General features: G+C 37.0%; 1 protein-coding gene across 1 annotated transcript; it reads left to right on the forward strand.

The window, feature by feature from the left end:
* Positions 1–10,397: 10,397 nt before the first annotated feature.
* LOC126605452 (uncharacterized) lies at positions 10,398–10,933 on the forward strand. The gene is made up of 2 exons (XM_050272861.1): positions 10,398–10,719; positions 10,899–10,933. The coding sequence occupies exons 1-2, from the start codon at positions 10,398–10,400 to the stop codon at positions 10,931–10,933; spliced, it is 357 nt and encodes a 118-aa protein (XP_050128818.1).
* The last annotated feature ends 695 nt before the right edge of the window (positions 10,934–11,628 follow it).

The raw sequence follows: 11,628 nt of genomic DNA on the forward strand, positions 1-11,628 counted from the left end.
TTGGTCTAGAGGGGTCAAAAGCTGTTATATCTCCCATGAGCACTTGTGCCAAAATTCACAAGGACTCAAATGGCAAGGATGTTGATCAGACTATGTATAGAAGCATGATTGGAAGCTTACTTTACCTGACTACTAGTTGACCAAACATCACATTTGTTGTTGGGGTATGTGCTCGGTTTCAAAGTGTCCCAATGAGTATCACTTACAAGTAGTCAAGAGGGTTATCAAGTATGGAAGTGGGACCATTGATTATGGACTTCAATATACTCATGACACCAACACAAACCTGGTTGGGTACAGTGATGCCGATTGGGTTGGGTGTATTGATAATCGAAAGAGTACCTCAAAAGGAGTTTTCTATGTTGGGAACAATTTGGTTGCTTGGCAAAGCAAGAAGCAAAATTGTGACTTTTTATCTATTGTCAAGGTAGAATTTACGGTTGCCATGAGTTGTTGCACTCAACTGATGTGGATGAAACAAATGCTCAATGACTACGGTATATCTCAATCCACTTTTCTTGTTTATTGTGATAACATGAGTGCAATTGATATCTTTAAGAACCCTATCCAACATTCGAGAACAAAACACATTGACATTAGGCATCACTTCATTAGAGATCTAGTGGAAGCTAAGATTCTTACACTAAATTTTGTGCCAATTGAAAAACAACTAGCTGACATATTCACTAAAGCCTTAGATAATCGAAGGTTCGAAGATCTTCAACGGTCTATTGGCCTTTTTGCTATAAACTGAAGTGTTTGAATAGCTACGCTTCTAGGTTGTGCATGTCCTATCAACATGCTCATTAGATACGTACATTTTGTCTCTCTATATGCTTATCTTAACTGTCATACATTCATGATATTTTTTAGATTATCCTTGGTTAATTATTCACTATAATGTCAAAGGTTCTCCCTATTGTCTTGATGGTCTCTGAAAAATCATTTTTCCAATCATCCAAATCTAGTGGTGTTCTTGAATTTAATGTTGCTTTGGTCCTAATTAAGTGGTAGTGACTTTACTTACTTTATAATCTGGACTATGTGCCAATTCTCTTCTTTTTGTCCTCTCCCCAAATCAAATAAAAAAATTCAAATGGGAAAGTGTTTTATGAAATAGGTGTCTTCAAAAGAAAGTATATATTTTCAAATGGGAAAATCCCTTCATTTTGGCCTTCCATTCAATGTCATAAGTAGTGCCTCAAGATCACCTTCGTAGGTCAAGTTTGCTATTCTCTCAAATATCAATGGTGATTCATCAAAATTTCACCTTCATTCAAATGACCTTGGCACTTCTTAAATTGGTGCCCCACTCAAAGCTCCTCACCAAAGTTGGCTTTTCCTTCAAGGCTTATGCCTTACTTTTTGCGAGTCTTATCCATTGTCCATATTATGTAGGAAATGTTGTCTCTTAAGGTCAATGGATTATTAAAAGCTTGGTTAACTTTGAAATGCTTTTGAGATTAAATGCTTTGTTCTATGATTTTAGGATGGCTATCCAAAAACCTTTCTCCCATACCTTGACACAGTACTATTGGACTATGAGCTTGTGTATTCTCATTATTAATGTTTGTGTATGCCTTTGAAATTTGTCCATTGAGAATTGCATTGCACGTCTACTTTTTTGTGTTTCTCAAATTTCATATCTCTTGGAAGCATAGATATTGAAGCTACATTGTAGTTCATTCTCATGTAGTCATTATGTTGTTGGTTGTCTATTGGTGCAAAGACTCAACTGTTATCTTGATCTCTATCATCTTAATAAGCTGCCTTCGATTGTTTGGGTACATTTGTCTATGCCTTTTTTCTCAAATTTATGTTTCAATGGGCATCTCTTCTTTCTGTTGAGTCATTATCCCTCATCAAATAAATGAATTTCTAATTTAGAATTATGAGGGAGTGTTTTCATGAAGTGCATCAATTTTGGGGGAGTTTCCATTATGGGGAAGTTAGTTCACACCGTATGCATCTTTTCATGCTTACTTGTTGATAGTTCAATTGTTGCTACACTTTGCTTGGGCATATATGATCTGTTGCATATTCTTATCTGATATGCTCTTGTTGTTCTTATCATGTGTTTGTGTAGCAAATTTGACTCTTATGTGTGATTTCTACCATTTCGTTGTCTTATCGTGACAAATGGTGGAGGAAAATTTCGTTGTACTTCATATCTTGCAAGCCTTTACCCATGATAAATTTCACTTGTTCTTGTCAAGAGTTGTTACTTGGTTTTCTTATATTGCTTGATGTTCTGTTAAGTGTGGGTTTTGAGTGAAATTAGTTATAGGCTTGGGATATTTTGTCAAGGAAAGTCAAAGGGAGAGATTGTAAAGTCTAGCTTTAAGTGTTTGGCTTTCCTTGTTAAATATTGTAATAGATTATGGGTTGATGTTGCTGGAGTAAATGTTCGAGAATTGGCACATTTCAACTTTAAGGTTTGTTTATGCCCGAGCATTTCATATCTCTATTTGTGTTGCATTCTGACTAGTATGATTGTCTAGCCAGTTTAGGGCGCTAACATCCAGCTGTCTAGGCACACAGATTAAGAAAGCCTACATGGGTTTTCTGACACCTTTCTGATGGTAGTTAGTTTTTGGCCATTGATCTGGCTAGATCTTTTCTGTAGTCGATAAGTGTCCTTGTGAAAAGTTGGCTGATGGAAATTCTGATTTCCTTGGGTATATTTGTTCCCTAGGGTTTCAGATTGTTCCTTGGGGGTTTAGAACTTAGTTTTAGAGAGATAGTTGCTTTAGCGGCTTGAAGCTTGCATCTTCTTCATTTATGAACTCTAACTGCCCAACCTTCCTTATGCATTATACACCAAATCATTGTCTATCACGGTTGCATTGTTTTTAAAGTTTTGCATTTATGTTTTGGTCTGGTTTTAAGCTTTAAGTTCGTTTTTAGACCAAGTTTTTGGATTCAAGTTAGATTCTTCCTTCAACAGTTTGACTGGAGAATCTGACTGGTCATTTGAATCCATATTTCATGTGCATATCATAAAATCATATCACATCATTGATCGTCTTGATCTCAGTGCCACAAGGTGATGAGTTTATGAGAAGCTGCCACTTCATGAAGACTGAAGGAGACCATCTTGTGTAAGGCAATGTTGCACAAAGGTAGTTGCTCCGTAGATAGAGATATAGGGATTGAGCTTGTGTGATCTTTGTATGAACCTTTGTTTACATTAGTGGATTAGACTCAGTGGAGAGTCCCCAGTTTTTTAACCCAGATGTGGGTTTTTTCGGTCAAAAATATCTTATGTTCATGTTACGTTTATTGAGTTCAAGTTAAGCACATACATGGTACATATCTCTGTTGAACATCTAAATGGTATGTATTTATTGTTATGCTCACTTGACACATTGATAGCATGCAATGAACTACAGCTTTGCTAACTAAGATAGTTTTTGGAAACTAAAATTGGTATTTGAATCTTAGATTTATTGACTAACAAATCTATCTTAGTTGACTACCGAGCTTGACTAGTCAGTCTAACGAATTATAATTTTTATAAACAGATTATTCCACCTGGTACCAATTTCACGGACAAAATCAGAATTTGGATTTTCTTCAAAGAGTAAGTCTGACATGAAGAAGTTGCATGTCATCATTGGCGTTCCAACCAAGTATTATGAGTGGCTTATGGCTGTTTAGTCCTCCTTGTAGGGAAAAAGGTTGGCTGCAACATTGAGAGGAGATTGAGTATATTAAGGAAGAAGCACCGTTTGCCTGATCGTTGTTAAGAAACTTGCTGTCAGTTAAAGTGGAAACAAGATAACTTTGTCATCTGCTTATGAGTCATTAGTTGAGAAGAAACCAAGGACCTTTTCTGATGCTCGTGAAAGTTTTGCGGCTCTAAGAAGCTTGTTCTTCTTCAAAGAGAATGAAGTTACTGAGTCTGCGAAGTCTGTCACTCCAAAAGAAGCTAAAACTCTGACTGAAAAGATTGCTCAGCATCAGAGTTATGTGCTACCCCAGCTTATCTCGTGAAGCATCCATTTATGGATAAGTCTATATCAGTTTCTGAAAGGCTCACCACTATGAAGTGGGAAAATAGATTCATTTCCTAAAGAGACGTCAAAGTTTTCTCCTTCTACTAATGTTGCGTATGTGCTGCCTACCAAGAAGGAGAAAACTGCTTCCGAGGGCAGTTATGAGGAGTAAAAGGATTCTTCACTTGAAAACTTTTATGATATTCGTTCATTGCTCAATTCTAACGCTTATGGATCCTTCTGTTTGCGCCAAGTTTGTTGAATGTGTTGGAAATGCAGTGGGCATAAGTGTCATTTCGAAGCGTCCTCCTGATGAAAGAAGAACTTCTCTCATTGCAACAATGCAAAAGATACTGATCTTAACAGTTGAGACCATGCAACTTGATAGGAATGCGATCTATGGTACCAAAGAAGCTAAAGGTGTAATGGTTGTCAAAGCTCGTTATAGGACCATAATTTTCGAGGCCTATGACACGTGGCAGAAATGATCGGAATCCCTGAAGCCCATGGAGCGTAGTACGACAGACTAGGCTTAAACCCTACTAAAGATGTGACTTGGCTCCCAAGTAAGGAAACCCTAATTCAAGTCAAATTAGGATACTTTGGAGATTAGGAAACTTAATCATGATACTAGGAGCATTGGGTATCTTATCCCAGATTTCCTCCTAGATAGTCTCTCAATTTAATTAGGATTAGTTTCCCTACAAGGACTCTCAAGATCTCTATAAATACTCAGGTATTTATCACGGGACTTCTCTCTATGTATAATATTCTCTACAAGACTTATATTTTCTCACCACACCGCTACCGTCTACGTGTAGACAATCATGGACGCAGAGTTATCATTTAGTTCAACCTCCTATGATCCTCAGGCTTGCTTGAAATTAGCACGCGCTTCTTGCTAATGCAAGCAGTCTCCATAATGTGGAGCATGCTCAAGTGTTGATCCGTGCAAGCGCTCCAGCAGACATTAGAGAAGCAAGCTTATGCTCTGATAACTCAGTCAAGAACTATTATCAGAGTTGATACGTAGTAAGTCCTTCTTTGCCATGTATGCTTGCCTCATTCTCATGAATTGAGAAAATAGGCTCATGTGTGGACTACGATATCACTCTTAGTCAGGCCGACTGGCCGAGAAGATTCGCAAGCTTGAGGTGGCATTCTAGAGTGAATATAGGCTCAAAGTACAGTTGGAGAGACAGTTGCATGAGAAATCTACGAAGTTGGAAAAGACGATGGCGGACAAACATGTTGATAGGAGCATCTTTATGCGCCTTAGTTAGTTAGTTCTTATGCATTTATGTTGTGTTTTCTTAGTTAAGTTAGTCTTTTAAGCTATTTTCATGTGTTTTCAGGTTTTAAGGACAAAGTAAGCAAAAAGGTGCAATTTGGAGCATTTTGGAGCAAAATTGAGCTAGAATGGAGCTCATGAATGTGGGGCACAATGAATGGACGAATTTGAAGGATTGAAGAGCTAGGAATGTGTTTCAAAGTTGAAGACTTGAAGATGCAAAGTTTCCTAATTGAAGTGGGAAAGTGCTTAATTGAAGATGAAGTCCTAGTCAAACATGGATTCCTAGTTGAAGATGGATTCCTAGTTGAAGAATGATTCCTAGTTGAAGTTGGATTTCTAGAAGATTAAAGATTCCTACTTGAAGAAGGAAAGTTAAAAGCCAAAGAATCAGCTCAAGTGAAGAAACCTTATCCAAAACATTATCCATAACCTTATCCTATCCTATCTTATCCTAATCCTAATCTACCTATATTTCAGCTACAAAAGGGATTTCTTTTCCTATTTGGAGACTTAAAACCTGATTTCTAGAAGCCTTATCCCTTCCTACAAAGGTGCCACACCTTATCCCTTGTTCTTCTAGGAAATCAGCCACAAAACAAGCTTTCTAGAAGGCCTTATCTCCTCTCCTAAAAATCTGGCGCCCTAAACCTTTCTAGAACTTCTAGAAACCTGATTATTCCTTTCCCCCTTGGTTTCTAAAAGCCTTAGCCTTTTCCTTCAAGGATTGTGTGTTATTATCCTATACAAATTAGGCCTTTAAATCCTTTTCCTTTGCTACATAGGGGCTGTGAATTTCAGCCTATAAATACCATCCTTTGCTGCACCATTTAGTCACCACCCTCTACCAGATTTTCACTACATCATTCACCCAATCATCCCTTGTGTGCCGTGAGTTCGCAAAGGAGGAAGAATGAGACTCTTGGAGCCGTGCATGCCATTCAAGGAGCTTGGATTGTTGGAGCGTTTCTAGGTGTTTTCTATCTTTATGTCAATGTTTAGATTTATTTATCTTTGTTTATTTGCGAACATGAGGAACTAATTTCTTTATAGTTAGAGGGGAATTCAAAGCCATGATCATATGTTTTATATGACTTGATTTCCTCCAGTTATGATTTCATAAATCGTGAATGTGGTTTACTTATCTATTTGATTGATAACATGTTTATGTATGTTGATTGAGGGTCGACACTTAGTTTGCATGCAAGAATTTGATGCTAGAGTATAAGGGAATTTCACCTAATCGTTATTAACTTATATTCATAAGTAGTAAAAGTCGCTAGTCACGATTGTGTTAAGTAAGTCCTTGGCAAGAGTAACATGCGTATTCCATAGTTATGAATGCCTCGTCAATGCTTATGATTCCCATTGAACTTAATGATCTTTGATATGTGTCTCTATCATGCGTATTCCATAGTTAGGGTCCTTGATAAGAACAATTTGGTTGTAATGCGTATTCCATTCAATTCAATGAATCTAGGGAAATCTGAGAATTAATTGGTGCAATCTAGTTAATTTGGGACATTGTCATTCATGGTTTGTTGAAAGAGTAACTGGAAATCGAGTCGTATGCATATGTTTCATGTGTGGAGAAGGAACCCTCTAACTAGCCTTTCACCATTCTTTTTCATCCAAAATCGTTTTCATTAAGTTTGTTTTTAAAGTTTATGTTTCAAAGTCCAATTTCGTCAAAACCAAACCCCTTACTTTTTAGTCTTGTTTTTAGAATCAAAACTTATTTCTTTTAAGTCTTTTGAGTCTTTGAAGTTCTATTTTCGTCCAAATCACTTGTTAGGTCTAGAATTGAGTCTTTTTTATTGTTATTTGCTGTTTTGAGTGTTGAAGTTAGTTTTGAGTCTATAGAGTCTAGTTTAGTGTTTTTGAGTCTTATTTGTGTTGATTAGCATCCCTTCTAATCCCCGGCTAGAACGATCCCTACTTACATATACTATAATTATAGGGTTTTAATTTGTGTGTCAAGTTCATTTTCACATCACATGTTGCTGAGAACACTTACGAAGAAAATGCAGATGCCGTCTTTGTCTAGTGACGAAAATGCAAAAGACGTCGCTCAAACCATATATATATTTTTTATTAAAAACAGTAGCTCGGTTTGGCAGCTCGATTCAACGTACTCCAGCCCGAGCTAGGGTTTATTTTTTACTTTTTCTTTACTTATTCACATAGATTCAATTCACCACAATTATAACAGCAGTAGTATAATATAATTGCGAACAATAATTTGAGTAGATATTAGATAATTAACAATTAAGATTCATGCTCAATGGTGAATGTTTCATGCAATCAGATTGAAACAATATCGACATTTAGATGGTGTTATAGAAGAACCTAGATTACGATGATAAAACTTGTGAACATGTTTGTAGCAGAAACATCTTTAGTTCCTTGGCGCAACAAGCTTGATAACGTGTTGTTGCCTCTTTTACTGAAAGGAGACAGAGAGTGTGACAGAGACAGATGAAGAAGGACTTGAAGATCTCTGTGTGTTATTCTTCATGCCTAATGCATTTATTTATGGTAAACTGGATATGATTTCTTGTCTTGCAAGTAATACAATTATAAAGGGATAAGATCCTCTAGTGTATATACAATCTAGTAGTAATTTACACAATCACACATGTGCTATATTTAATAGGTATAAATCATACATGTGCCATAATTAATAGGTTTAATTTCACTAACACCCCCTGAAGTTTATCGTGTTTTCACAAAAAACTCCTCAAGTTTCAAGCATTACACTAACATCCCTTCGTATTCTAATTTACTTTCACGTAACCCCTTTAGCGTTGACCTCATCTTAAAATATTTTCTTAAAGACAAATTTTCCCTCATTATTAATTACTTTAAAAAATAAAAAGCCTTTTAAAAATAAATATAATAAAAATTGATTGGTTAAAAATTCAGTGTAATTTATCTGGATTAATAAAAAGAATAAACATAATAACCCGGATTAATAAAAAAATTAGTTTTTTTTATTAATTTGTTTAGTGTAATTTGTTCATTGTTTCAGAAAACCAAAACAAAAAACAAAAAATGATAATTGAATGGAGAGGGGTGGGCGGGGGATGGGGAAATCTAGGGTGGTTGGGGGCGAGAATAGCGACTATGTAAAAGGTGATGAGAAGACATCAGAAAGGTGGTTCGCTGGAGGAAGGATAGAGTTAGTGAGTTGGGTTGGGTCCCGGATCTGGGAAAGGTTGTTAGGATATAGCTATGCCATGTGTCATAATTGTATTGGAGTTGTGAATGTTAGTCATAAGGTGTGTTGTATTTATAAGAGATTAGTTTTGTCATAAACATAAGGAAATATAACAAGATTATTTTTCCCTCTCTACTTTCTCTCTCTATTTCTCTGTTAGATATCTTATTCTCTAAGTTTCTTCCATATAGTTGGTTTGTTATCATGGTATCATCGCCGGCAATGGCTCACGCCATCGCCTGACGATCCCGGTGCTTCTGCGTCTCTTCGTTTTTGCTCCGATGGTGTTTGCTTGTTTGCCGGAAGTCTATTGGTCGTTGTTTCGTGGTTTCTGGTGACTCTTGGTTTCTGCAACCCTAGAATTTTGGAGTTTTCTTGCCTGGGTTGGTCGAAGTCGGTTGTTCTTCTTGTAGTCGTTGTTATTGTTGTTCGTCATCTTGGCTGGAGGTATTGGTCGAATTCCTTATCTTCTTGTTCAGATTCGTGTGGTGATTTTGTTGAATTTCTTGTTGCTCTTCAGAATTGAATTGGGTTGGAGATATCTGTTAATTGTTGGTTCTTGATTACTTCTGATTGACGCACAGATTGTTGTGTGGTGATTAAGACATTCTTGATTACGTGACTAAGTAGTTCTTGATTACTTCTATTTGCTGTAAAAAGTGTTGTTTCTTGATTAAGCATGGTGACCACATCCCAATTAGCTCTTACACAGTCTCCTATTTTTTCCCTAATACCAAGTGTTGGAAATACAGTCATAGTCAAATTAGATGATTCTAACTATATCACATGGAATTTTCAACTCAAATTACTGTTAGAAGGTAATGGTATTATGGGATTTCTTGATGGCTATATCCCCTATCCTGAGAAATATACTGCTATTGAAGATGGCCATGTGATTAATTGTGCTATCATAACTGATGCCTATAAAGTTTGGAAGATTCATGATAAAGTTTTGACGACTCTCATCACTGCTACCGTGTCTCCTGCTGCCCTATCGAGTGTCATTGGGTGTCAAAGCTCCAAGGAAATGTGGATTAACTTGAAGGAGAGGTTCTCGAGTATGTCTAGAACAAGTATTGTTCAGATGAAAATTGATCTGCAAAATATTAAGAAAGGGGCTGAATCTATTGATCTTTATTTTTAACGCATCAAAGATTGTAAAGACCAGTTAGCTGCAGTGGGTGTTGCTATGCTCGATGAAGATATTGTCATAGTTGCTCTCAGAGGCTTACCAACTGAATACAACACTATTAAGGCTATTATTCGAGGAAGAGAAAATCTTGTGTCCCTAAAGGAGCTTAGGCCTCAGTTGAAGGCAGAATAAGAAACCCTTGAAGAAAGTCTCAAACAACCTCTAATGGCTGCAATGTATGCTAATAGTTCTGGTTCCATACATGAGTTTGGAGGGTCATCTGGTACCAAATCTAGTTCAGGCAACTACAATACTGGCTCATCATTATGTCATGTACCTCAAATGACTGCATTTCCTCAAATGCCTCCTATGGGTCATATGTCTAACATGGCTTCGGTGCATCAACTACCTCAACTTCCATAGTTTCAGTCACTCTTTCTTCAAGCTCTGCATGGTCCTTATGCATTTGTGTCCCAAGCAGGATCTGGCACTTATAATAATTTCAGGGGGGAAAATTTCAAGTACAAAGGAAAAAGGAAGAAATTTCACTCAGGTTATCAGGGGTCAGTTCAAACCAATGTTCAGTCTCAACCACAATCTAGTTTTCAAACTACACAACCTTATAATCTTATGTTGATCTGTCAAATTTGTGATAAAAATGGACACTTTACACTCCATTGTTTTCAGCATGGGTGTCAAATCTGCAATAGGGTTGGTCACACTGCAACTACATGTTTCGACAGGGGTACTTCTTCTATGCCTATATCTCAGCCTATGTATCAGTCTCAACAGTTTCCGGCTCATGCTCATGTTCAACAATATCAATATCCACAGTTTCAAGCTCATGCTCTGGTTCAACAAATGCATCCACCGTATGTGCAGCATCAGAACATGTCTCAACCAGCTACATCTCCCGTTGCTTTTACTGCAAGAACCAACTTCTCACTTTCTGCACATCCGCAAGAGTATTGGCTGCTTGATTCTGGATCTACTAATCATATGACCTCTTATATGTCCTGTCTACAAGCTCCTACCCCATATCCATCCACTGAAACTGTAACTGAGGCTAATGGTGAAGGTTTACACATTTCGCATATTGGACAGTCTTCTCTTATTACTCTTTCTCATAAACTTCAGTTAAAAACAGTGCTTCATGTTCCACAATTATCTCAACATTTACTTTCCAAGCATCAATTATGTAAGGACAATAATTGTCGATGCATTGTTGATGAGTTTTCTGTGTGCATACAAGACAAGGTCACCAACAAGGTTCTCTTTCAAGGATTGAGTAACAATAATGTTTACCCACTTCCTTTGCTCAAACAACCACAGATCAAACCTGCTGCTTATCTTGGCCAGAAAGTCAATGCTACATTGTGTCATTGCAGATTGGGTCATCCAACCAATTCTGTAGTTCCATCTGCTCTTAGTAAGGTCGATATTTCTTTTCATTGTCATTCTGTTCCTCAAACATGCACCTCTTACTTACAAGGCAAGTTTACCAAATTACCATTCCCATTAGCAGCATCTAAGTCCAATGTACCCTTTGAAGTCATTCACACAGATGTATGGGGACCTGCACCTATCATGTCTATAGAGGGTTATAGGTACTATGTGTTTTTCATCGATGAATGTACAAGATATACATGGATTTTTCCAATGATGAATAAAGCTGCAGTTTGTGAAATCTTCATTCAGTTTCATGTTTTCATTCAAAATTCATTTTCTGTCAATATCAAAGTCTTACAAAGTGATGGTGGTGGAGAGTTTGTTGGATCTGTGTTTCAAAAGTTTCTTAGAACCAAAGGTATATTGCATCAAAAGTCTTGTCCCTATACTCCTGAACAAAATGGGTTGGTTGAGAGAAAAAAATCATCACATTGTTGAAACTTCCCTTACTTTACTACAAAAAGCCTCTATTCCTTCACAGTTTTGGTTTCATGTTTGTGCCATAGCCACCTTTCTTATCAATAGAATGCCTACAACT

This window comes from Malus sylvestris, chromosome 15 (assembly GCF_916048215.2).
Source record: "Malus sylvestris chromosome 15, drMalSylv7.2, whole genome shotgun sequence".
In the NCBI taxonomy this organism is placed as follows: domain Eukaryota; kingdom Viridiplantae; phylum Streptophyta; class Magnoliopsida; order Rosales; family Rosaceae; genus Malus; species Malus sylvestris.

What these genes read in the sequence shown, in the direction of transcription:
- LOC126605452 (XM_050272861.1), top strand. Translation starts at nt 10,398, where the DNA reads ATGCCTATATCTCAGCCTATGTATCAGTCTCAACAGTTTCCGGCTCAT. An exon ending in AACTGAGGCTAATGGTGAAG is followed by an intron (nt 10,720 to 10,898) that starts GTTTACACATTT and finishes ATACAAGACAAG; the next exon opens with GTCACCAACAAGGTTCTCTT.